We start from the raw sequence: 27,415 nt of genomic DNA on the forward strand, positions 1-27,415 counted from the left end.
ATGCTGCTGTTTGTCCATGTAGTATGTTTCAATCTATATACCTGCATCCTGTAGTCATGCAGTAGAGATGCTGTTGTGTTTATTTTCACTTGTGAAGTATACTGGAGTACTTATGTTTCATTTTTAAATCTGCAGATCATCCAAGATTTTTCAATCAGTTGTATGCTGGTATTGATTATTACTCTTTAGTGGCTCGTTTCATTACAGAAGCATTAAACCCAAGTGTGTAAGTGTACCTTTTTTGTACTCGTTGAGATGACCCTGGAACACTATTATAACATTCCAGACTTTTTTAAAATTATGAATACCCACTTCAGGTTTCTGTTTACATTAACACAGAGGACTTTTAGCAGGAACCTGGGGATAACAACAGAGTTTGGTTCTGCATCACATAACCATATACTTCAACTTGGCTAAGCTGTTGGAGCCTTTTTCAGTCTGTGGGTCTTAATTTAGGAGTAAAGATCCTCCACTGAAGGGCTTTTGTTTGTCATCCCTTTTACCTGTAAATCTATTCTTATTTAGGGGATCTAGATATGCAATTTAGATATGCTTTTAAAAACAAGCTTATTCAGATAAAGGCTGTCCTCTCAATGAGCCGGACTTTGATCTCACTTCCACCAATGTAAATCCAAGGTAACTTCAGTGGTGATATTTGGGATTTATGCCATTATAATGGAGATCAAATTTGCTCCCAGGTGTTCAAGGTGCAGCTGGTACACATTTTATTTTTTGTTTTCATTGTGTTTGGTATAAAGTGTTAAATTAATCAATTTTTCTTTCTTGTCCATGGCATCTCAAAGTTATATGCCCTTAAATAAACTTTTCCCATTTTGGGACTGGCATTTTAAAGTTGATGCAAAGTTAGGATTGATATTAGCTGAACTGTCGTAAGCATGCCCAATGGAGTCCTTCAGCCACCGTCAGTATTTGCTCCACATAGTATTAAGTATGGGCACCACAATGAATTTGCACAAATGTTGTATATGTATATGTGCAAGCAATATGGGGAAGATAAAACTGAAGTCTAGGGTCCAAGTACAATTGCTTCAGGTAGGGGGAGCCTTTAGTGTTTTGGGTGTCAAACTACAGAAGCAACAGGAGCTCATACAGTTCAGCACCCACAAAAATTTGTCTAGTTAAATTCATGGATGTTATGTTTTCCATACACATTTTCAATCTGAGTGACTTCTGTTTTTGATGACGAGAAAAACACACTAAAAAAGGAAAGTCTCCATGAGAGAGCATAGCGTGTGTATCTCCTCTGAAACAGTCTGCACTGAACTGAACACAAATGGCTTCCTGATTGGGCGGACAGATATAAGGGTGTAGTAAACAAAAGAATAACTTACATAAAATGGGTAATTTTCCCCTGTAGCGTATGGTTTTATTAGCTGTTGTTCACTTAATCTGAGTCACATGACTGAAATACCTATGCATTGCTTTGAAAATGTAAAGGTCAGTGTTATGATGCTGTTAGGAACAGAGTAAATTGCCATACTGGATTAGACCTTTGGTGTATTGAAATCCAGCACGAGTTGCTTCAGAGGAAGGTGCAAGAAATCGCACGGTAGATTGATGTGCGATAAACTGCCACGGAGGGAAGTTTCCTCCTAACCCCTAATAGTTAGAGATTAGTTAAAATCTCATGCTTCTGGGTTTAATCTTCCTCCCAAATCTATTTTTATCATTAACATTATAAACTCTGGATATTCTTGTTATCCATATAACTCTCCAGTCCCTCTTTGAATCTTGCCAAATTCTTAGTCTCTATGATGTCCTGTGACGAGGAGTTCTGCAGTCTATTGCCAATAATGATACTTTTTATATTTATTCAGATATACATATGAGGTGTCCCCTGTGTTTTTGTTAGTGGAAGAAGCAGTCCTGAAGAGAATGATTGAATTCATAGGCTGGAAAGAAGGTGATGGCATATTTAATCCAGGTAAGAAAACAGCCTTCCATCTTCTGAATTTCAAACTAACCTATAGAAACTGCAGAGAGCTACAGATTAAGAATTTTGTGATTTATTTAACTCGTATAGCGTACTCCAAAAAGCATACAAAATTAGATGACGTAAGGACTTTTAGCTTTAATAAAGTTATTTTACCCAAGCTTCTAGACCACCATAATAAAAATTCTATAAATCTGTATAGTCACATGAAACGAAAGCAGCTGTAGGGCTCAATTAATAAAAAATTACACAGAACGAATTCTAGAGCCCCTGGAATTGGAGCCCACCCAGTTCTCATTAATATCAATGGTAAGATCAGCTTCAGTGACCTGAGTGGGCAGCAGTCTCAGGCTCCAGTTCTATGTCACTATGAGCTAATCAACTCAGACTGAATTTGGGGTGTGACTGGGCCATTTAAAGGGGTCATAGCTTCAGAGGCCCACAAGTGCTTTACAAAATACATTGAGCAGGAAGTCTCCAAGCAATGTATTAGCTGTTATGGGCCGCATTGTATAGTTTACATAGAGCCCGGCGCTGAGATGAGGGGTGAAGTTGTACTACCTCAGAGGTTGACTGTGTCTCTGGAGCATGTAGGAGGGGTGCATATATGGCACCACCCTGCAGTGCTCCCTTCTGTACTGCTGGCCAGCTCCACTGACTGCTACGAAGGGTCAGCCTTTGAGCTGGTTGTCAGTCCCTAGCACAGGGCTGTGATTGTGCCTGTCCCTTGTGCAAGATGCCTGACCCATGCACCTACACGAGGGTCAGGCACAATGCACCCCTGTATTTTACATCTTTGTATCCATGTGTATCGTGTACAACTCGTGTTCATCCAGCACATTTCCTGAAGGCCATTTCTGGTTAATCTTCTCTCTGCCAACATCTTTGTAAGTATCTGAATAGAAAGCCAGTCAATGGTGTGACAAGGTACTCCTCTGTGTAAACTGCCTACATTTTGGGCATCAATGTTTATCTTAGTAGGAGTGACTTGAGCAAGCTCCTTTTGGTATGATACTGTTTTGAAATGATATGAGCAGGTAGACCATGAAATATTTCTGGTTAAATTTTTTTAAAGGCTACATTTTAATACTTTTTTTGTTTTTGTTTAAAAAGTAGCAATATTGTCAATATATTTCAGCTACAGGTGCATGGGGAGAATGGAATGTAACAATTTATCCCCAAGTCTTTCTGTACCGAATTATTAGCATCAAGATACCAAGCTGTAAGATTCTCCAACCTGCTTCCTGTGGAAAAAGAAGCAAATGTTAAAATATAATTAGTGGAGGGGATGAGAAATAGTTAATGTATCCCACCAATAAGTGGTAGAAAAGTAAATTAACCATAATTAAAGACATTGGAAATTTGTGGGAAATTATACCAAATTTGTGGATTTTTTTTTTTGTCCTAGATTCTGTGTATGGTTTTAGAAAAACCTCTGGCATGTTCTGCAGATTTTTTTAAAAGCAAATTTACTAAAAATATATCTGAGGACACTAAAAGGTTCTTTAGTACATTAACTGTATCTTTATTTTCTAGCTTCCATAAAACTGAATTTTTATATAAGCCAATCTTGCCTCAAAAAAATCCCATCTGTCTCCTTGAGCTCTTCCATTTCCCTTCCAGATCTTCTCCCAGATATCTTCTATTTCTTCCAGTTCCTCCTAATTGTCTCTTTCCCCTTTTTCCTTTCCAAATGGATTGAGACATGGTTGCCTGAGGGATCATCTCTCTCTCCGTGGTGTACTGTCACAATTGAGATCAGCAGAGGCGCGGGAGCTCCCACAATGTATACAAGAAGGAACTGGTGGCCGGGCATTCTCTATGAGAACTTCTTGGTGTCCGGAATCATTCCCCTGCCATTTGGTCCACTACAGCCCAGATCTGTTAACCTTCCAAGCAAGCAGCAAAGCCTCCTTTTCTTCTCTCATCTCTCAGGCTGTTGAGTAAGGAGTGGGCTATGATGGATATATTTACAGGCTAGTTTTGTGGTTTTAATTTATGGGCTAGGTGCCCACAGCACAAGATGAGTGCCAAGAGTTACTTGTTAGTTTGAATTTCTAAAATATAATAAATGAATATGTTTTGTGGTTTTTTTTGTTTGTTTTTTACAGGTGGCTCTGTTTCTAATATGTATGCTATGAACTTAGCTAGGTATAAATATTGTCCTGACATAAAGGAAAAGGGGCTTTCAGGGCTGCCAAGACTGGTCCTGTTTACATCAGAAGAGGTAACGAAATTGCACCCATCTTCATTATAGACTTTTTATTAATGAACTTTTTTTCTTTTGCATATGCTGTACATTTCCATGGTGTGTCTAATGCTGTTCCAAGCATAATAAAAGGGTTGTCATTATACAGTGGGAAACATGGTGTGTGGAGATGGCTGGTGGTGAATTCCCCCTGCACAGAGAAACTCCATCTCCTGCCAATCTCTGGTGTTGGGAAAAGGAGAGGTTGTGGTGAAACAGAGCTCCTCTGCCTGATTTCCCACTGACATAAGGTCTAGCAGGAACATACCTCGGTAGTGTAAGTTAAAGCTGCTATCCTGCAGCTTCAGCTTACTTTGGGGCCAGGCAATCCATAGTCAGAAAGCTACAAATGGCTCTCTGCAGCCCCCCTTCTCCACTGGCTCTGAGCACAGCTTGACTGCAGTGGAGAATCAAATCCAACAAAGAGAATCCCGGCAAAACCTTTCACTGAAGCTCTCTGAACAACGCTGATTTAATAACCTACTTCAAAGAATCTAAAAACGTCTTCCTGTTTTAAAGCTTTCAAACACAACATATGCAAAACTCAGATGGGAGACTGTAGTAGGAGGGATGGCCACTGGCACCAATTCTCCTTCAGAGTTTTAGCCTTTAATTAGAGCCTCTTTTCTCCCACCTACATCTCTGCCCCTTGGGCTTTGTGACATCCACAACCCTTTAAACAAACTAGGTTAGGTATAGTTGTGTTTGAGATTAGATTGGCACAGGTGGTATAATTATTATTATTATTATTATTACTTCTGTTACAATAGCAGCTAGAAGCCCCAGTGAGATCTGGGCCCCATTTTGCTTGGAAATATATACAAATACAGTAATAGTACAGTGCCTGCCCTTAAGTGCTTACAGCCCCCAAAAGCTTACAATCTAAATGGACAAGGCAAAGGCTTATCCCAGTTTTTCAAATGGGAACCTGGACACAGGAAGCTCATATGGCTTGCCCAAGATAAGAGAAAAATTTTGTGGCAGTGCCAGGGACTGAACCCAGGTGCCCTGAGTCCCTGTTTATTACCTTAAGCAGAAGGCCATCCTTCCTCTCTCTCTCTTTGGTACCTACATACACAGTACGTCTACCTGTGCCCGTAGCATTTGTTGTAATATCTTTAGTTATGTTAATGGGCATTGTACAGAAGTGCTAGAACATTTATCAGTTTAAGAGGAAGGAGACATACATTTGTAGAGATCCTAATTTTTGACCCAGGTTTACCTCTGTTCCACCCAGATTTGGTATTATCTCACTTCTGTTTTTCAAAATAGTTTGCGTCAAATATGATTGATTATTGAGGTTATATGAAAAACTGCTTAAACTCAAGAAGTTGATGCACTGTAATGCCAATTTTCTATTAATTATTTGTGTTTTGTTTATTTGTATTGAATAGTACCTAAAGGCCAGGGACCCGCTGTGATGGGCACTGTACAAACATGCAAGAAAGAGATGGCCTCTGCCCTGCAGAGCTTACCATCTAAGTAGAGACAAGAAGTGGATAAGACAAACAGATGAGGGAGCACAGGGAGACAATGAGCTGATACTGAGCAGTATCAGCAGTGGTCAGAGCATACTGACTGCTATACGTCCCTCGTTTTAAGACTTGGTCTCAAAACCATGTCTTATATTTGAGTTTTAGCACTATAAGAGGTGGTCTGTTAGTGTTGCACAGCACTGGTGTGCTCAGGCAGGCACTCAGTGCCAATGTGGTACTGTTTTTCAGGAGGTGTTAGACTGAGGGCAGGTCTGTACTACCGTTTAAGTTGATCTAACTTACGTTGCTCAGGGGTGTGAGAAAACAACCCCCCCCCCCCCGAGCGACACAGGTTACAGTGACCTAAGCGCTGTCTCCTGCCAACATAGCTTCTGCCTCTTGCAGAGGTAGAGTAATTATGTCTATAGGAGAGCGCTCTCCCATCAGCATAGAGCGTCTTTACCAGACTGCAGCGATGTAGCACTTCTAATATAGACTTCTCTCAGACTTTAAGGCCAGAAGGGACCATCATGATCATCTAGTCTGACCTCCTGCACATTGCAGGGCACAGAACCTCACCCACTCACTCCTGTAATAGACCCCAACCTCTAGCTGAATTCCTCAAATCATGGTTTAAACACTTCAAGTTACAGAGAATTCACCATTTAACTAGTTTAAACCTGTAAGTGACCTGTGCTCCATGCTGCAGAGGAAGGCAAAAGCCCCCCAGAGTCTCTATCAATCTGACTTGGGGGGAAATTCCTTCCCAACCCCAAATATGGTAATCAGTTAGACCCTGAGCATGTGGGCAAGGCCCACCAGCCAGACACCTGGGAAAAAATTCTCTGTAGTAACTCAGAGCCCGCCCCCTCTAGTGTCCCATCTGTTGATGATATTTGCTGCTAGCAGTCACAGGTTGGCTACCTGCCATTATAGGCAGTCTCTGCTCTCTTGCTGTAAGGTAAAGTAAGTTTAGATAACATGCACTCTAACTCAAGGAGATAGAAAATCCTTAGCTACTTGAAATAATGGTGGTCTATGGAGGAAACTGCACGTACCTTTGCTGGACAGTTCCTCAGTGGCACTTGAGATAGCAGCAGCAGCAGCAGAAAAATTATTAGTGTCCTGCCTTCCTGAGTTTTAGCTGGTGTTTCTGAACCTGTGATACATAACTGAGTACAACTCAAGCTACAGTCATTAACCACATTTTTATCATTTTTCTTTTTCATTATATTTGAATCTTATCTGATTTTGTTTGGGAATAAGAACATTATAGTGGGCCAGAAAGATGAGAATGTAGTGAAATTGAGACTAAGAGAAGAAAGGAAATGCATGAGAAATTGCAATGAATACTTTAATCCTGGTAGTTTTTTGGTGTGATGAAATGGAACCCCTCCGCAATGTGACTTGATCAGACCTGTAAACTAAGTATGAGAGTACAATATTAAGCATCCCCTCTGCTCTGCTACTGAGGTTACAATAGACATAATGAGTAATAAAGCCATCTCATAACAACATAATTGCTTTATGTGCTCCGATTTCCAGAAAACTTTTCAAAAACAAGAAAATATTAGAATAAAAATTATCTTCATGTGTGCAGGACAAGGTTACATTGTGTTTGGAATTATAACAAAAAATACTAACTTGTTCATTCCCTAGTCAAAATAATCCCATATACTCTCCCCCCACCCCATTTTAAATGTACTGGTATTCAGTTTGGTCTTGTGCTTTGAAAAGGTTTCTTTTTTCAACCTGAATTGTTAAAGATATTATATCTTCCTCAAAAGAAGATTGCAAAGAGCTTATTTAAAATAGGAACTCTAAGCCTTGTTATAAATGGATTGACACTGTAGATTGACTGTAGTTTCTGTAAATACCTGTGCATCTTTTGCTAAAATGGTGCTATGTAACTTATTACATTAGTGTGTTTAGCAAATAATAAACAGTATATTTTGGAGCCAGTATATTGGAGACTATTTTTTTCTTTTAGTCCAGTGATGGAAGCCCTCCAAAGCTATGCTCTAGCACAACTCTTATCCTCTTTACAATGATAGCTTCTGGCCATACACTTATGGCCTGTTTCTGCTCCCATTGAAATCCAAGGCACAACTCCTATTTCAGTGGGACCAGATTGGACTCTTAAAAGTCCAGAAATGACACATCTTCATGTTGTTTTCCTTAGGGATTCAGTCAGTTCCCATTTTTTTTGTTTCTCAGTATCTCAAATGCTGCAGCTGCACTTATGTTCTTGCCCCTGTCCAGATTTCATAATAAGATCTACGATTTGGTGATCTGCTTTTATCTACCAACTTCTAGATTTTGCAGATCCATTGCTTTCTGGAGCAATTTGATTATTCCCAGTGACTGAGCTTTTCATTTGAACATAGTGGTAAAAGTCAGTGGTATAAACTAGCTTTTTTGTTTGTTTGTTTCATTGCAGTTATTAATTATTTATTTAATCGTTCAGAAGTCATTTGAAACTCTCTGTTGCTGGAGTCCGAATCTCTCATGAACAAAAAAACATTGCAGCTCTATAATATATTACCAATTAGTGATGTAATTTGATGTAACACAAGATTAATTATCCACCTATGTATACTATTATTCTTGCAATAGTCTAAATGAATGAGTCCTAAAGGTTTTGTGAATGTGTCATGTTAGAAAATTAAACAGTTTTAAGATTGACTGATATTAGCTGTTAGTATTTTGTGTGCATTTAGTTGAAAGGAAAAAAATCTTCCTGTTTTTAAAAAAAAAAAAAAAAAAAAAAAAAAAAAGAAAAAGAAAACCCTTTGAGATGATCCATCTCATCAAAATAAGCGTGACAGGCTTGAATACCCTTAATATATTCATACCCACACATTAAAGTGCTGTACATTTTTCATAATTATGTTCCTCTGTAACTGCTTTTGTGTGAACCCTCTGGAAGAAAATGGAATTAATCAATCACCTGGCTTCACCTCCTGTATGATGAGAAACAATTCTAGATATCTTCAGAGTTGTTGGAATGTATGTTATTTTAACCCCTAAAATAATAACATGAAGGATTTGCTTCGATTTTCCAACAAGAGCAATTTTAAAATACCCATTCAGATTTAGGGCAAGCTTAATCCTGCAAGGTGCTGAGAGCTCGTGTGAGATGCTAAGGGTGCATCAGAATCTACTAGCTCCTATGGGAGATGAATGCATTTAGCATCTTGCAGGTGCTTCTCAGTACCTTGCAGGATGGAATCCTAAAGGCTTGTCTAAACTTGAAAGTTAATTTGGATTAAGGCAGGGTGTGAATTTAAAGTGCACTAGCTAACTGTGACCATGAACGAAGATAAACCAGAACAAGGTACTCTTATTTTGGGGTAAGTGTCTTCACATGGAGTTACTTCAGAATAACTCCATGAGTAGTAAAGCCCTAGGTCACAAAGATGAAATTTAGAAATATGGTAAAATATGAAACTCTGAATCTTTGCATTAAACAGAAGAAAAACTACAATGCAGAGATTGTTGACTTGATTCTTATTCACACTAAAGCCACTTTCCACCACTCTCATAATGTAAACGCCCACTTTAAGGCCCCTTCACACTGCTAGAGTGATGTAAAGTGGACTAGTGTATGTTTACTTCTACTTTTAAGGCCCCTTTGAGCTGTATACAGTGTCTTTAGTATAAATGAGAAGCAGGTTTTGTGTGTGCACACTTGTGTGAAGATATTGTTATGGTATCTTTTTATCAGTATCTTAAATGTGGACCACATTACTCTTTGCCTCATTATGTATTGTACTATTCAGTGCATGTCATTTGACTTTAGCGATCTTGTTTCTGCACAGCATTCACAATTTGTTGTTTGCATTAGGAAATATAGTTAGTGATATGACCATGGTCAAATATTGATGTCGTTATACGCCATGTCAAGTTTTTTTTAATTGCTTGTTGGTTTACTTTTTTGATGTCTTTTTTTCATTTACTCAGTGTCATTACTCCATGAACAAGGCAGCTTCTTTCCTGGGCATTGGCACGCAGAATGTTTACTTCATCACAACAGATGCAAGGTAAGTAAACAGTCACTGCCGTGGTCTGATCCTTTTAAAATGCAGTAGTGCTGTAAGTAAGTAACCTATTTGAACATAACTGAAAAAGTTTTAAATCTGTGTCCCTTAGAGGTAAGATGATACCTGAGGAACTGGAGAAACAAGTCCAGCGGGCCAGGAAAGAGGTGAGAGGGGGGGAGAGTGAGCATGCAGGCTGCGCGTTTGTGCATTTGAATGAAAGGGGAATAAGAGTGAGCGAAAGTTACAATAGGGCAGTTCATATACAAATGTTCTTACACGTGCAACCTGCTTGCCACAAATTGTTCAGTAAGCCAGGAATTCCGGGGGATTTGCTGTACAAGGCCATTAACATTTCCCAGGGCCTTTGCTATTGTTAATCATAGTTCAAGTAATGCTGCTCTGAAGGAATCTAGTACATCTTTTCTGCTTACAATATTCCATTTACCCTCAAGCCTTTGTAAATTGACATGATAAATGTATTGCTTTAAACTGTTGTTGCTTTCTTGATTATAATGTAATGATCTTAACTGTAGCAAAAGCTATAAGAGAAGAATCTGCAAATGTTAGGAAGCATGTGGAATAAAGGCCTGTTGTCTTAGCTTTTAGTACCACATTCCACCCCGCCCATTGTAGTGACAGGGATCAGAGATTCCATCCAGTGTTTTTGTTCCTCCAGGGATTCTGCCATCCGGGAATATGGGTGGGGATAGCATTTGCAGGGACTAGGGTATTGCACTGTGGGATATATTTTGCCGCTCCTTTGAGCAGTAGCAAAGCGTGTGCCCACAGTTTGCCAGCTAGCACTTGTTACTGACAGTAGTTTATGAACTCGCTGGCTTGTGGACCAGAACATGACTCCTAAGATTCAGATAATCTCTCCTTGGGTTGGTTAGCTGGGCCTTCCTCTATGCACCCAACTTGTGCATCAAAGCAGCAAGGGCTGGGATTGAGCCCTTAGTCCTCAATCTGGGAATCGCATACAGACACCTGGTGTGCCGTCTAGGATGTTAATGTGCTGGATCACGCACAATGGGGCTGACACTTACACCTACTTTCCCATCACTGGCAATGGAGTCAGAGGTGACAGTGCCATCCTGCCTTGCTCTAGGACACCAGAAAAAGCTTTCAATAAGGGCTGACATACAGGTATATCCTTAACCAAAAACGGATAGTTATTTCCCCACCATGTACCATATCGAGTTGACTGACTACTGATTTATTGTGGGCCTAACTGGATTGCAAAACAAATTCCTCGTTCACCCCTCCACTCCCCCAGACAGCTAAAGCAGAAGACCTACACTTCACTCATTTTGAGCAGGTAGGAGAGAGCAGAAGTGAAAATAAAACTGGACAACTAAAAAGCAATAAATTAGCTGGGCTAATAGGGAAAAATTCCTTGCTCAGGTAAGAAAAGGACTTTCCTTTCTTGGCCTGCAAATGAACTGTTGATAGATTTTTTTTTTTTTGTGGATGTTTTTAAAGAAAAGCACCTAAAAGAAGAGTGGGCTAGATCCATTTGTGTTGCACTGATTTTTATAGGAAAGAAAACTTTTTCCTTTATTAAAAATGTTCTGGTTACAGATTTGCTTTCTTTCATAATGTTTATTATTGTTTCATTTGCCTTGAAATGGGAACGACAAGCACCTTGAAAGGTTCTCTCATTTCAGTTTAGGTTCTGTAAGTACCTCTCTCCTTGATGAAACGCTATTTTATAATTTTTCCACAGCAATATGCCTCAGTGAATCACAGTAAATATTCTTATGACACCGGAGGACTATTTTTTCCTGTTCTGCAATGGTGGAAGTGCATGAGTGTTCTATAAAGCATAACAAAGAGACAAAGTGGGTGAGGTAATATCTTCTCTTGGACCAACTTCTCCTGGTGAGAGAGACAAGCTTTCGAACTTACATAGAGTCCAGACATGAAGAAGAGCATTGTGTAAGCCTGAAAACTTGTCTCTCACCAACAGCAGGTGGTTCAATAAAAGATATGATCTTACCACCATGTCTATCCAATATCCTGAGATCAACACTGCATAAGGCATAATAGACAAGAACCCCTAGGCCTCTTTACTAACAGGATACGACTAGACCTGGTACTTAGAGCAAAAAGGAAAAAACTCAGAAAAGAGGATTTGCTTAATTATAGCGGCAAGCAGAATAAAAACATGCTTCCTTTACTTACTAAAAATGTTATGGTCATTATCAAGAATTCATAGAGGACCCAATCCTGTTGGCCTAATTCAGGCAAACCCCTTGTTGGCTTCAGTGGGAGTTTTGCCTTTGCCTGTTCATTTACTGAGGGAGCAGACCAGCAGGGATTCTTCAACGAATTGTTGTTAAATGTAATGAATATATCGAGTTATTGCCAGGGCGGAAGTGTTGCTTCACTTGGTACTTTAGTTTCAGGCCCTTTTGTTGTGTTTCAGATTAGTTGACTTGTTTTAGACTGTGAGAGGAATGAGACATTACAGGCTGGGATTTTTGTGAACATATGGGCCTGAGTCTCATTTACATTAAGGCTTTTTACACTGCTCTGGAAGCGTAAGTAAAATTGACTCCCCCTGTACGGCCCTTTGACATGGATAGGTGTAAAGTTGCCTTAGTGTGATTGTGAATGAGGCCTATATGTCTTCAGTAGATGCTTAAAAGTAAGAGACAGTTATTTAAAGTAGGTCTGGATTTCATTTGAAATAAAACATCACATTGCCAGATTGTCAACCACTATAAATTGAAATGAATGGAGCGACACTGATTTACATCAGCTGAGGATCTGGCCCTAAAAATAAATCAGAGAGAGGTCCCTCTTGTTAGCCTGAAATTAAGCATGTAGTTGATGAGAAATCTCAAATTTAACAGTTTAATACCAGTTTTAGTGCGTATGCAGTGATGATTTTATGTATATTACCATCCTTTGGCCATGACCTTGAATGGTGCAGAGGACTGACCGCTCCCATTGACCTGAGAATTCCATCGCTCAGTGCTGCTTGGGATGAATGTAGCTTCTCTAAATAAATGTAAACCTGGTTGCATGTGCAACTCTCACTGACATCAGTAAGAGCTACAAGTTTGGCAGAATTCTGTCTACTATTGTAATCCCCCTGCTAGGATTAACTGAACAGGAAAACTTCTGCTGCTGAGGCCAAAAGGGAAAGAGAGACTTGCCAGAGACCTCAAAGCTGCCAAAAGTTTCACTTCTCAATCTATCTAATCTGTCTGAGAGAGAGATGGCAGAAGATCTCACTATATGTTTAACCACTGCCTATAATCCTTACTATGTTCAGAAGAGTAGGACGGACACGCTGACTTGCTGTGGGGCACTGACATTAGGGTTAGTGATAATTGTTCCGGCTTTAGAATATGCTGGCACTTTCTGCCAAGGCAGAAAGTGTTACCAAGCTCAGCCTTCCTCTGCACTAAGCAGGGTGAAGAATACAAGCACTGCAGAGGTAATGCAGGTGGGATCCCCTGAGAGATGAGGGGTCACTTCCTTGCCTCATAGTTGAACTAATGGTGCCATCAATATTAGGCAGAGCTGCAGCAAACACAGCAGTGAGAGGGAAAGGATTGTGAAATGACAATTAAAGTAAAAAAGAGAGATGTCAACTATGCAACATACTTTCATCTTTACAGGGCTCAGAGCTGTCAAAATATAGTCTGCATCTAGTGGAGTCCAGCCCATGACAATATGTCATCCTGGTTTTCGAAAGTCAGCACTTTTAAATACAGTACCTCATATGTTAGCCTTTTACTGCTGAGAAACTAAAATGTAGACAGTTATACCTGCCCTACTTTTCTAGACCTTGTTATATTTTAGCTCAGTATGCATATTAGAGGATGTGAACAGTGCAAATGACATTTCTTTGTTTTGGATCATTTCACAGGGGGCAGCACCATTTCTTGTCTGTGCCACAGCTGGTACAACTGTGTTGGGAGCATTTGATCCTCTGGATAAAATAGCTGATATCTGTGAAAAACATGGTCTTTGGCTGCATGTGGATGTAAGTTAGTTTATATACCATGTAGTTTTAGTATTGCTTCAGCATTGTTGATGCTTTCTTCGGCTACTGTGATATTTCCATGCACTCAGAAATTAGACAGGCGTTTAATTTCATTTGCCATTCTTTGCATGGATTTCTCTGCTAAGTTCCGCTTGCTGAAAACCAGCAAAGAAGTGGGTTTTGAAACCTGGTCAAAGTCTTTTTGCAGATTGCCAGATTGTACTTTTAAGAATGCTTCTAAACAGCTTCCCACTCCTTCCTCCCACCCAAAAGACAAAACCAAACCCCATGCAGTTTTGAAGAGGAGAACTGTATAGAAATATTCCTTCAAATTCCTTCAACTTCTTAATGTGGGCTGGATATAGCATAATTACTGTTAGCCGGGTCAAAGTCAAATGTTCCCAGTGAGACTAACAAGACTTGTAGTCCATTAATGAGTGTATAGTGGTCCAAATGAGAGCAGAATCTGCCTTGATCACAATAACTGATGGCTGTCTCACATTCGTGGATTTGGCTTTCCTGTTGACCCACTTAAATTTTCCTGGGCTGCTCAGAATAAAATGTTCTCTAACCCTTTTTTTCATTGTATGATAAGGTTTTAATCTCATACAAGTGAAAGGTTGGAAAGTTGAATTTATTATCTCTGTCTGGAGTAACCATTGAGTTACTAGTACGAAGAGTTAATTTTTTAAAAATTGTTTAATCTAAAATTAAATCTTGTAGGCCAGATTCTTCTTCTTAATTACACTAGTATAAATCCAGAATAACTTGACTGAAGTCTATGGAATTACTCTTGATTTATACCAATGTAGTCAGAGGAAAATCTGGACCTGGGTCTATAGGGAAGATTTAATGTTGTTTGGTTTTGATTTTGAACACTTTTAAGATTTTTGTAATGGAAATGACCTGAGTTTTAAATACAACTTTTTTTATATTTAACCTGATCACGCTTCCAATTGAGTCAGTGAGTTTTGCCATTGATTTGATGGATAGGCCCTATTCATTTTAATATAAGAGCTGGAGAAATAGCATGGTTAGGGCATTGCTTATCAAATCTAATATTTTTGATCTGATAATTGTCCTAGACCTGTGGTTCCTAAATTGCAGTCTGAGAAGTACTTGCTAGTGGCCTGCAGAGAGCTGGCTTTTCTTGTTTCCAGATGCTAAATCGTACTAAGAAGCTAAAAATATAATAATTTAATATTAGGAAAATTCTACTTTTCCAAGTATGCAATTGCTGTAGTTGCCCCAGGGATCTTACTTGATTTCCAGAGGAAAGGGAGGTGTCCTGCACAATCCTGAATGGGATGATATGCGGTGAGCATGGCAACTTTGCTATTAAGATGTGGCCCACATTATGAAAAAGTTTGAGAATTCTTATCCTAGGCTGATAGTGGGTGGTAGGTATTTGTGTGTGCATGTAGACTCTGTAGACCCTGTAACCCTATATTTTATTAATTTGTATAGCCATACATATCTAGTCAAGCTCAGTAATGTGGAGTGAGTACTCTTGTAACTGCAGAAAAGAACTCAAGTGATATTTATAATATAATCAATGATGAATATAAGAAAAAAAAAAAACAAGTAAACACAGGAACTTGTAATTCAGAAATAAACTTCAGGAGTCATGGTGATCAGAGGCCATTCTGAAAAGAAACAGCAACCCCATGTACACTGAAAATAGTGTTTGAAAGCTAAAAACCCAGTTCTGTGCTGATTTATGCATTGTGCAGTCCAATGGTTATCAAGCCAACACCTAATATGGGTCTGTTTATAATTTTGAAAAAATAAAGAACAATTAAAATCAAATGACTTGGAGTAGATGTAAATGCTCTATACAGCAGGGCCATAATCTGATGTCCGTTACACTGGTGTGAATCAGTCACTCTGCTGGCTTCAGTCCCAAGAGCTATTCACCATGCTGTCTAAAATTGAAGTCAGCAGAGTTAGTCCAGATTTACACAGGTGTAACTCAGTTCCAAAGCTTACCCTATGTCAAACAATACTAGGGAAACTACATTTTCATAAGATTTCCTTCTCCAAATATAAAAAAAATCACAACACTTTAAATTACAAGTTTGTGGATGCAGACCTTTTTGTGGGTTTTGTGTGTTACACTGTATTTCAAGAGTTAACTTGTTGATTATGAAATGCAGGGCCTAATGTGGTGATTTTGTCTTTATTGTCTAAAGAGAAACTCTGAATAAAAATGAAAAGCTCCGTTTGTTATCACACACATAGTTAAAGTTGTATTGTCTTAGAACCTGATCCAACTTCCATTGAATTAAGGGAGTTTTTCTGTTGACTTTAATGGGTGTTGGATCAATCCCGTAGCCAGTGAATGGGCATTTAGCATAAATGAAGTTTATTCACAGCTCTTCCACAGAATTGCTGTGTGATATTGGGGAAACTCACTGAACCTCCTTGTACTTCCTTTCCCATTTGTAAAATTGGAATAATAACTATTAATAGTTACAAGGAAGTTGTGGGACTTTGTGATTCACAGGTGGAGAGAAGTACTGAGTAGTACACTTCTACCTCGATATAACGCTGTCCTCGGGAGCCAGAAAATCTTACCGCATTATAGGTGAAACCGCATTATATTGAACTTGCTTTGATCCACCGGAGTGCGCAGCCCCGCCCCCCCCGGGAGCACTGCTTTACTGTGTTATATCCGAATTCATGTTATAGTGGGTCGCGTTATATCGAGGTAGGGGTGTATTATTAAAATTTTATTCCTTCCTGTATGAGAAAAAGGGTAGTCCAGTGGTGAGGGCACTAGCCTAGGACTTGGGAGACCTGCGTTTAATTCCCTATTTTGCCGCAAACTTACTGTATGATCTGAGAAGCAAGTCACTTATTCCCTAGGAGCCTTAGTTCCCCATCTGTAAAATGGGAATAATAGCACTTCCCTACTTCACAGGTTTTCTGGGGATAAATACATAAGACTGTACGGTACTCACACACGGCAGTAAAGTGAGCCATATAAGTGCCTGTAAGACATGATTTTAACCTTTCATTCCCTGGTGTGCCTTCACTGTTCCTATCTCCCAGTTATGGTAAATACCATTTCTAGCCTTTTGCCTCTGAAACAGATACTGATATAGATAACTTATAGACCAACTGATGCAGCTACCTCAGTGCAGCTGCTCCTCTGAATACTTGTATCCTGAAAACCCGGATCCGGTATTTCTACTTTATTACACTTATGTTAATAGAAATTGTGGATGCTCAGTACTTCTCAGGATCCAGTCTTGGCATTTTCTTTTTGTGGACTTCAGTAAGAGGAAGGCACTGTGCAGGTGTGGGTTGTGCAGACATCAGTACACAGTTGTGCCAGTGCACCTCAGCCAGGGGTGAAAGTAGTAATAGAGACTTACCGGTATGGGGCTGGGTTGGGGCCGGTTCTGGCCCCCGGAAGGGGCGGGATCTAGGGCGGAAGGGTCGGGGGTGCACGGGGTCAGAGCCAGCCCCGGTCCGCCCTGTACCGGTAAGTGCCCTCCTCCTCTGCTGGGATAGCAGCGGCAGCTGGGGGCTCTGGCAGCAGTTTAAAGGGCCCAGGGCTCGGCCGCTGCTACCGCCCCAGGCCCTTTAAATTGCCGCCAGAGCCCTGCTGCTGGAGCCCTGGGGTAGCAGCAGCGGGGCTCCGGGGGTTATGTAAAGGGCTGGGGCTCCTGCTGCCTCTACTGCCCTGGGCCCTTTAAATAGCCCCCGGAGCCCTGGGGTAGCGGTGGTGGGGCTCCGGCGGCTATTTAAAGGGCCCAGGGCAGTAGAGGCAGCGGGAGCCCCGGCCCTTTACATAACCCCCGGAGCCCCGCTGCTGCTACCCCAGGGCTCCAGCAGCGGGGCTCTGGTGGCAATTTAAAGGGCCTGGGGCTCCAGCCACTGCTGGAAGCCCCAGGCCCTTTAAATTGCCGCCTGGGGAAGCCGGGCAGCCCCAGTACGGCGCACCGGCTCTTGCCAGTACGCTGTACCAGGGCGTACTGGCTTACTTTCACCTCTGACCTCAGCCCTAATTTAGTAGTATTCCGGGACTGAGGCCTCTCTTAGTACGAGGCTAAATACAGTGCACCAAACTTGTGATGTCTGGGGACCAGAGTGAAGCTACTGCATCTAGGTCACTTGCTAGGACCTAAAGTCATATTTTAAATTGGATCTTCATAAGTCTACCACAATGTGTCAATCCTCTGAGTAATCTGATTTTATGAATTTGTGCATTTTTGGAGCTGAGCAAATGCCCGTTGACTTGAATCGGGCCAAGATTTCACCCTTAGTGTGAAATTCACATTGCCTGAAAAAATTAGGCCAAGGTAGGATATAGGGGCCTCAGAATCTCCCCCCTCCCCCAACACAAAGATATAGCACCTACAGCCATCCTTGAGCTTTAGTAGTCACCATAGCTCAGTATGCCCCACCCCTGTATAGGATTCCTAGCTAATGAAACTAGGTTATTGATGACCCACTGACCACACCCCTACCACTCTCCTAGTCCACCCACAATCCCCTGTGCATTCTTGTCAAGTGGAGAAACATTTCACTTGGCTCTTCAACATGAAGAGGGCCGTGGAATCCTTCTAAATGGCCTTTCTGCTTTCTAGCCTCGTACAGCAGAACAGCAGTGGTTCCACTTCTTTTGGTCATTCCACAGATGTGCAGGGATGGGAACCGAGATTTCACCCAAATCTATCACATGGCTTTTGGCCTAACTTCCAGTCAGTAACAGTATGTACCACCATATACCAATTGCTTCATAAATATGTATAAAAACACTTTATTTGCATTACCCATTCAGAAAAAATATTTATCTTTAATAGGACTCTTCTATGAGGCTTTCTGAAATTTTCCACAAAATTTTGTTAGTTTTTAGTTCCTGGAAAAATGTTTCCAACTTATGCAGAAATCCCTGCCAGGTACATTTTAACACCAACATTCTGCACATGCGTTTTTAAATTGCTTGGGTCCCAGTTCTGCATGGGTGGGTCCCTGTTACCTAGTCCCTGCTCTGCACAATCATGGGGTCTACCTGCCTGGAGCTCTTTGCAGGATCAATGCCTTCAACATTTGAGCCCTTTTTTCTTTTTTACTACTAATACTTTCTTACAAAAGACTTTGAGCACATTATGTGACATGTGCCCCACAATCTCTCTTTCCATGCATAGCTGCATGGAAACTCTTCATTAATGTCTGAGACTTCTAGATTCATTGCAGCAGTTAGGTAGTTGGGGTCCAATCCTGCTCACATTGAATCCATGTTAAAAATTCCATTGATTTCAGTGATGCCACATCAGACCCTAGTAGGGTGGCCAGATGTCCTGATTTTATAGAGACAGTCCTGATTTTTGGGTCTTTTTCTTATATAGGCTCCTATTACCCCCCCACCACCGTCCCGATTTTTCACATTTGCTGTCTGGTCACCCTAGACCCTGGGTGCTGTCGTCACATACTTGCAAATGTTATATTCCATAGTAAAAGTCAGTGGTCCAAATTCTGGGCCTGACTATGCAACTTACATAGAGTAGCCTTTACTTGAGAGAGTATTGTCATCAAGGTCAATGGGACTACTCCTGTAAGTGCTACAGAGAGTGAGTGAGTGAGATTTGCAGAATTGGGCGCTCTTTGACACCAGTGCAACCAACTTGATTTCAACATGGTTGCACTGATGTCACTGAGTGTACAATTAGGCACCGTGAGCAAGGATCACACGCATTTAAAGCAGAGTATTACTTTAGAATAAGATGGATTATTGAGGTTTTATAAAATAATGCAGTGGAAATACTTATAGAACCTTAGAATATACAAATAACATTGTCTTGGTTATGTAAATATCTCAACAGGCATCTTGGGGTGGCTCAGCTTTGATGTCAAGGAAGCATCGTAAGCTTCTGCATGGCATTCACAGGTAAATAGTTTAACGGCTCATGGGAACACCCAGGAAGGGTGTTAATTGGGAAGGGTGTTAATTGGGAAGGGCACTGCTTAAGAATCTCTTTGGAGTTTGTATATCCAAAGCATTTTTTTAATTGAAGAGACCACAGAATTTATAGGGAGGGAGGAGAGGAGGGGAATTCAGAAATCTGTTATAGGCATTTGTAATATACATGGGCATTTTTCGCTATCTACTACTGTGATTATAAGGTAATCATTTGTTTTTCCTCTTTCCTTAATTCCCCAGGGCTGATTCTGTTGCCTGGAATCCCCATAAAATGCTGATGGCAGGAATCCAGTGCTGTGCTCTTCTGGTGAAAGACAACTCTGTAAGTCATCCGGTTATCTTTTAAATGCAACTTAAAATTAGGGTGTATCATTGCTGTACAGTATTATGGAAGTGGAAATAATTAGGACGCAATTGCAAGTTATTTTTACTACACTCTCGAATGCAAAGTATAGAGCTGTAAAAAACGTATACAATGTCACAAAGGACAAATAAATGATATGGGACCAAATTCACCCATGACACTAAACTCAACAGAGTTATACCAGGGTTGAATTTTGCACATGGTGTTCCTGTAACTTATTTGATTTAGATGATGAAGTAGACTGCTCAGTCACACAGCTGCAGGATGAAGTGGTCTCCAGCACTTGGAGCCTGATCTTGCTCCCATCAAAGTCCATGGCAAAACTCTCTCATCCATTTGGATGGGAGCAGTATTTAGTCTTTCGGTGGCTTTCATTAAACAGGGCTAAATGTTTCCTTCCTTTGCACTAAATTTTAGGTCGACTTACAACCACTGCTCCTTTGCCTCTCCCCATTGTTCACTGCACTGTGCTGGCATGTTTCTTTCATCCCTTCCATATGGTTTGGTTTCTTCTTTGTCTGCCTGTCCCAGTGATGTGCTATGCTGCATAAAAATCAGCTGGAGGACAACTTAGTTCGTGCTGTCACAAATTGACAAGAGGTGCTGTGTTCAGCAGAGTTAATTCAGCACATTGCACTAGTGCATCAGCAGGATAGGTAGATGAAAAAGAGATGGCTCACCGGTATTTCTGGGGAGGGATAGGTGGGCAATACCTCTCCTGTTTTTGCTTGCATACATGCTAGAGTGAAATAAGTTTCATTTTTTCCCCCCCATGAATTCATCACTCTCTTCTCCTGAGTAACCTTCCAGGGAATTAGCATTTACTCCAAGTAGATAGGACTACTTTTTAAACACCTGCTGTGTTTGCAGTCTGACATATTCAATTATGAAGCTGTTCAGTTCTGGTTATAGCAATATGTCAAGTGACCTTCCATGGCTTGCACTAACATTACACACCATGTTAGGTCTTTTTGTGATAGACATAATTATTTCCCATAGGAAATAATGACACGAGGGGAACTAATATCCTCTGATGCTCTCTGTCAGAGAGCAGGATGTGGGTGATTGTGCCTGGTGGTTAGTGCAGGAGTGAGCCCTGGTGGCTACAGCAGGAGCCAGAAGTCAGTAATTGGAGCCATGGGCCAGAGCCAGGTTACATGGAGTGAGGCAAAGCAGGGGCAGAGCTGTTTCCAAGCCAGGAGCTATCACAGTCATGGGCGAATGCTTTGAGCAGGCACCAAACTGCTGCTGCTGGGTTTAAGTGCTGGTCTGTTGACTCTTATTGCCAATGAGGCAGCCTACCACAGGCCAGCTCCGTTCCTCAGATTGCCTGGAGACTGGCTCTGCTGCGGTTTCTGATTCCTTACACCTGCTGCAATGCAGCTATGTTATATTTTCATAACTCCGGGTCCATCCCTGCCTCACCCTCACAACTGAAACACTATGCAGAATTGTGATGCGTAGTCCGTAGGAGCCAAACCAAACACCCTTTTTTTTTCCGAATACCACTACTTCTTTTTCAAGCTGTAGCACTACCTATTCTGCTAATTGACTTAGATGTCCACCTATGAAAGCAAGCTTTCTTTTCAAAACTGACTTAACGTGATGCAATGGCTGTGCAGGTAGATTACTGTAGCAGGTATGGGGCCACAAAGCAGAACATAAGACCAGACTGTAAGAAACTTTAGGGATTGGAAAAGGCTCAGTGTTTGATTTGAGATTCCATCTTCTTGCTTTTGTCACCATGACTTCCAATCTCCTAAAAGGACAGAGGATGCTTTCTTAAATCTTACAAATGTAGGGCCCCGTTGTGGTTTTCCAGCCACTGCTCCAGCTTGTGGGTATGGAAGAGGAGCATTACCATTCTGAGGAGTGCAAGGGGAGAGCAGCCGCCGTACCACTCTTTCCAAGGTGATAGTATGAGCTTCCTCCGTACAAGGTCAATTTTGCTGGCCACTAGGGAGGTGAGACAGGCTGGTGATTTGCTGACTCCTCTGGGAAGCTAATGGTATTGATAGTGTCCAGTCCCCGCACACCCCTCCTTGAAATCTCTCCCTTTTGGTGCCCCTCAATCAAGTCCATACATAGCCCAATGTTCGAAGGGGAATTGAAGGAACAAGGAGAAAAGGAGGAAGACATAGTGACTTGAAGTGAGGAATGTTGTTCCCTTTTATTATTCCCTCATCCTGACAGATTTTATTCTACATATGCCAGTAGGTAACTTGTATCACTTTTATATCCCTTGGATTTTGTCTTGACATATTTTCTTCTATTTAATTACCAGTTGAAGAGAGCTATCTGTGATGCATTGGAATGCAGATTAAAACCTGTACGTTCTGATACAGAAATAACACTTTTCACAAAAGTCTCTGTCAGACACCTTATACCCTTTCACAATCAAACTTGCAACAGATGTAGAGAAATGAAATATGAAATATATCTTCAGTCAGTCCACAATGAAATTTAAAAAATGGATTGTTCTCTCCATGAGATGATGTTCAGCAAGGTTTCATGTTTATAGGCTTCACGATCTGCTTAGAACACGTGCAATGTGGCTGCCACTTAAACACGCAGTTGCAAATCCAGATTAAATTCTGTAGCCAAACTTTTACTCTACATGTATTCTAATTGAATGGTTTCATTCAGCCAAAATCCTCCATTAGTTCCACCCTCCTCAATTATTGACCACTCCACTACCCTCCTTTGTCATGTAGGTGCACAAGCTTAGGGCCATCTTCAACTTCTTTTCCATTTCCTGCTACATCCTGGCTCTTGCTTCTTCCTCCGCAGTATTTATCAAATCTGTCCATTCCTCACTGTCTCAAATGCTGCAACCTTCTCCTTTCTGTTTATCCCTATCTCTGCTCTCTTTGGCCATCCAAACTTCTGCCTTTAAAATCATCATCTTCTCCTGTTGCTCTATGGCACCCCTTCCTCAAGACATTTCACTAGCATCTTGTCTCATTGCACTTCAGTTTTAAACCCCTCGTCCAAATCTTCCAGGCTCTGCTCAGGTCTGTGCCTGCTGCATCACAGCTCTCCTTTCCTCCTACTTCCCACCTTGTGACCTACCTTCTTCCAACTCCCCTCTCCTTTAATGCTGCCTTTGTTTCCTTCCCCCTCCATCTGTAAGCTTGTGTCTTTTGCCATAGTTTGTACCCCATAATCCTACAACAACCCACCCTCCTCTTATGAATGATGTGGTTTCATTCTTTTTCTGATCCCTCTACAGAACTCATTTATTGTGGCTTCTTTTTCACCACTCATCTCTGTGTGGACAGTCTCTACTGAATTAGTCTTGAGAGTCAGAGCATGCAAATTTTTGCATAAAATGCTTTCATTTCAAAACTGGAATTATGATGCAATAAAATAACGTCCTGCATGCCACTTTTAAATGTGAAGAGTGACAGAAATCTCTTTGGAGACTGAAAATGATGCTGTATTGATACTCTGCTTGGTGTATTTTTATTGTACCAAATGAATAATCTATGCTTAAATCAATAGAGGTTGTCCAGTGTTTTGGGGGAGGAAATCTGAAATTTGGGGTGAAATCCACCCCACCTCATAAGCCCCAAGTAATTGGACTGTACATAAGGAACTATGTTGGAGCAGGCCAGATTGGATTCAGCTACCCCTTTATCCGCAGGCAGGCCACAGGGCTGCAAACATAGGTGCTGGAACTAGGGCTTCTGGAGGTGCTGCGGCATCCTCTGACTTGAAGTGGTTTCCATCCTATTCATGGTTTACAGTTTGGATCAATGGCTCTCAGCACCCCCACTATACAAATTGTTCCAGCACTCCTGGCTGCAAAGCACCTCCTCTGTGACTGCTCTTCCAACCTATGGACTGCAACTACGGCAGCAGCAGGCCAACACTCTATATATTTGGGCAACTAGTTCAGTGTAAATGCAGATCCAGTGGCTCTTCTTTTCACCTGCTCCCTTGGCCTCTTTGGGGCTGATACAGAAGACTCTTCCACAGCCCACAACTCATCACTGGCAATATGGGATGAAATCCTGGTCCCATTGGGATCAATGGCAAAACTCCCATTGGCTTCATAGGGGCCAGGGTTTCATCCAGTGTTCTTAAGCAATAAGGAGGGACTTGCATGGATTCTCCATGCTTGGGTTCATTCCATGTTGTTGGTTGTGGTTTTTTTGTTTTGTTTTGTTTTTTTTTTCAGTAAAAGTTTGGCACAAAGAAAATAGTGCAAGTTAATTTCCAACTTATAATTTTGCTTATAAAACTCCGTTTTTTAAATGCACAGCAGCAGTCTAAACTTTTATTTTATTTTAAAATAGGACCTGCTTAAGAAATGCTACTCTGCCAAGGCCTCCTACCTTTTCCAGCAGGACAAGTTCTATGATGTCAGCTACGACACAGGAGACAAGTCTATTCAGTGTAGCCGACGACCAGATGCATTTAAATTCTGGATGACGTGGAAGGCATTGGGAACTACAGGACTTGAGGAACGAGTAAACAGAGCCCTTGCCTTAGCTAGGTACCTGATCTCTAATTTAAATGTTGCTTTTTTTTGTTTGTTTTAATTGACTGAAGCTTCCATAACAATGTCCACAGCACACTGTCTATCCTGAAACCAGTTAAACCTTTATAACTTTAAAATAATCTAATAATAATTCATAAATTAGGGATAAAATGAAGTTCAGGGTCCAATTTAAAGGGCTACCATCAATCTGTATTAGGCCTAAAGGTGATCGTCTGGAAACTGATGTGGTCCAGTGAAAAACGCCCTTCTTATTTCAGATATCTAATTTAGAAACGACGCTGCTGTTTTTCATTAATACCAAAACACAATGGGCCAGATTCTGTGCTGTATCCAGCTGGAGGTGACTTTACCATTCCAGAGACTGTATGGTGGGGAAATTCCCTTGGGCCACTGCAGCCCCTTTATGACTCTTTTATGCCACCAAATTGGTGGTGGTACCTGTAGGAAGAGTGGGGTTTCCTTCCCTTCCCCTAAAACTCTCTGGTGCAGGCAAGGTTTTAATGTGTAGAGTGCCATCATTTTTAAAGTGTGTTAGCATCTGTGGCTTCTCTCCTTGCAGCAGCCAAGAAATCCCACCACTCTAGCATTTGCAAGTGCTTCCAAGAGGCATTTGAAATTAATGCTTTGTTTTTAAAATATGTTTGAACATGAGCCATAATGTTCTTGAAAGTCAGGTGCAGAACCTGGATTTAGAATGAAGATTGGGATTACCATAATGGATCATACAAGTCCATACTCCATTGGTGGCCTGTATCTTGTGCCTCAGGAGGACGTGCAGGAAACCCTACAGCAGGATTTTGTGGAATACCTGGCCCACAGGAAATTTTTCTTCCTAAACCCCATTAATTAGAGGTTGGCTTCTTCCCTGAAGCATCCCTTCAAAACCTCTCTAATAGTGAATCTTTGCATGTTTTTGTTATCCTTATAAATTTTCAATCCTTTTTATTTTTGAACGCTACTAAGTTCCATGAGCTCATTGTGCACTGTGTAAAATTCTCCCTCAATGAGCACTTCCAAGATGGTGTTGCCAGAGGCTCTGTGAAGAGAATTATTTATATGGGTTATTTTGCATGGACACTGACCTTTTAAAATTAAACAAAATCTCCTTTTCTTTTTGTACAGTGCCTAGCACAATAGGGTCCTGATCCATGACTGGGGCTCCTTGGCTTCAAAATACAAATAATAAATATTAATAACACTAATCAGCCCTATGTTAATAATTTATTTTTAATTTGATGCCAAATCCCATGTCAGAGAGAGTAATACCCTAGCGTTTACAATGGTGCAAGTTAAAGGGACAGTTCCTCTTCAACACTTCCATATAAAGAAAAAGCTAAAACATAAATTGCGTAAAAATATATGTATTCTAAAGAAAAAAAGTGGCGCTAGGGGGAATTCATTAAAAACCAAATCCACTGTCGTGATTCTGCTGCTTAAATGTCCCTAGAGTCTTTTGAGTAAATTGCAGTCTTGTGTGCACTTCAGGGGCCTCTGTCGATATATATATACAGAGCGCGTCAGTTCCTTCTTGCTATCAGTAGAAGGATTCAGTCACATCAAGGTCACTGGTGCAGGTCATCTGACTGAGAATGTACAGATTAATGGTGGGATCAATACCCTCTTTGATAGTTAGGATTTAGCTGGTGGTGTTTCTAATTGACAGTGTGAGTTTTTATTTTTGTTTTTTAATGAAATTGCCTTAATCAAATAACAGCTAGCAGTGATATTCTGTACAGTAGCTGCTTTGCTATCTTGACTTTGCCTGGGAACAGGCACTTGGTAGCTGAGACATCAGTTTCCCTGGGCACTAAGCCAGATTTCTTAACTACATGACCAGCTGTGCAGCCTTTTTCTTGCTATGTTACAGTAGGGTTTACTTTGATGCTGCAGAGATGATATTTTAGTGTTCCTGAATATGACCTGGATTAATTCTGGAGCTAGTCCATTGACCTTACAATTTGAGGGCAAGAATTTTTCCACTGCCAGGCAGAGTTGCAAAGGTTTTTAATCTGATTGCAATTCTGTACTCCCTTTGCATCAAACTCTGGCCATTGCATTGATTTCTCCCTTTTTTTTAGAGGTGAATCATGTTTTCATAGCATTAGCTTAGATCAGATCAGAGTGCTCCTGAGCTATTTACTTGAAAGGACTTACTTTTAAAATACTTATGCTAGCGTGCTCAACTGATCACTTTGGAGATTATTTTCTTTACATTTAGTCCTGATGGCAAAGAATTAGATTCCCTTATTTCCTTATTGCTTTATGGAGTAAGCTGCGTTTTAGAGTCACAAGATTGCGATCACATCTGGGTGTTGTGTTAGACCATCATCTCCACAGTTTGTGTCACCTCTGTCTGATTCCTTTTCTAAAGACACCCCTCCGCCTGAAACCTAGCTTCATTCACTACTGGCTCCCCCTCATTTTCTGCAGTGTTAGTAATTTCAAATACTTCTTGGTTTTTCCTGCTCTGTTATGAAGTTGTTGAACTAGGACTCCGCCCCTTCTGTGATTTCACAGTCACGGGATGATAATAATAATACAGTTCTACTGTCCACCATGGAAAGATGTAGGGAGAAAATTACACCACTGGTGCCAAATGGACCGGACATTAGAAATCGAGAACGATGGATTTTCTAGTGGCTGCCTTTTTTGGCCATGGATAGTTGTCAGAGAAACATCAAATGTCAATCAGTCACACACCACTTTTAATCTTGTTTCAATGGGTAGTTAAAATAAACAAAAAACAAAATCAAAATGCTAGCCACAGGGAGGAGAGCTATTTTGCAGTGCTAACTATCTTGCTAATTCTATTTTAAAATTGCTAACATCTTTCAAAAACAAGGTGATCTCATTTTAGCTAATCCAAAAAAGGGACGTGGTGTTGTGTTTTTG

General features: G+C 40.8%; 1 protein-coding gene across 2 annotated transcripts in view; it reads left to right on the forward strand.

The window, feature by feature from the left end:
• Positions 1–27,415, forward strand: part of GADL1 (glutamate decarboxylase like 1) — a 104,194-nt gene that overhangs the window by 23,893 nt on the left and 52,886 nt on the right. For both annotated transcript variants that reach the window (XM_054020610.1, XM_054020611.1), the window contains exons 4-12: positions 136–226; positions 1,839–1,945; positions 4,066–4,181; positions 9,641–9,720; positions 9,830–9,884; positions 13,604–13,720; positions 19,555–19,619; positions 19,893–19,974; positions 24,318–24,517. In XM_054020610.1, the coding sequence (XP_053876585.1) occupies positions 136–226; positions 1,839–1,945; positions 4,066–4,181; positions 9,641–9,720; positions 9,830–9,884; positions 13,604–13,720; positions 19,555–19,619; positions 19,893–19,974; positions 24,318–24,517 (913 nt within the window). The remainder of the gene's footprint in view (positions 1–135; positions 227–1,838; positions 1,946–4,065; positions 4,182–9,640; positions 9,721–9,829; positions 9,885–13,603; positions 13,721–19,554; positions 19,620–19,892; positions 19,975–24,317; positions 24,518–27,415) is intronic.

Source organism: Malaclemys terrapin, chromosome 2 (assembly GCF_027887155.1).
Source record: "Malaclemys terrapin pileata isolate rMalTer1 chromosome 2, rMalTer1.hap1, whole genome shotgun sequence".
NCBI classification, from domain to species: Eukaryota; Metazoa; Chordata; order Testudines; family Emydidae; genus Malaclemys; species Malaclemys terrapin.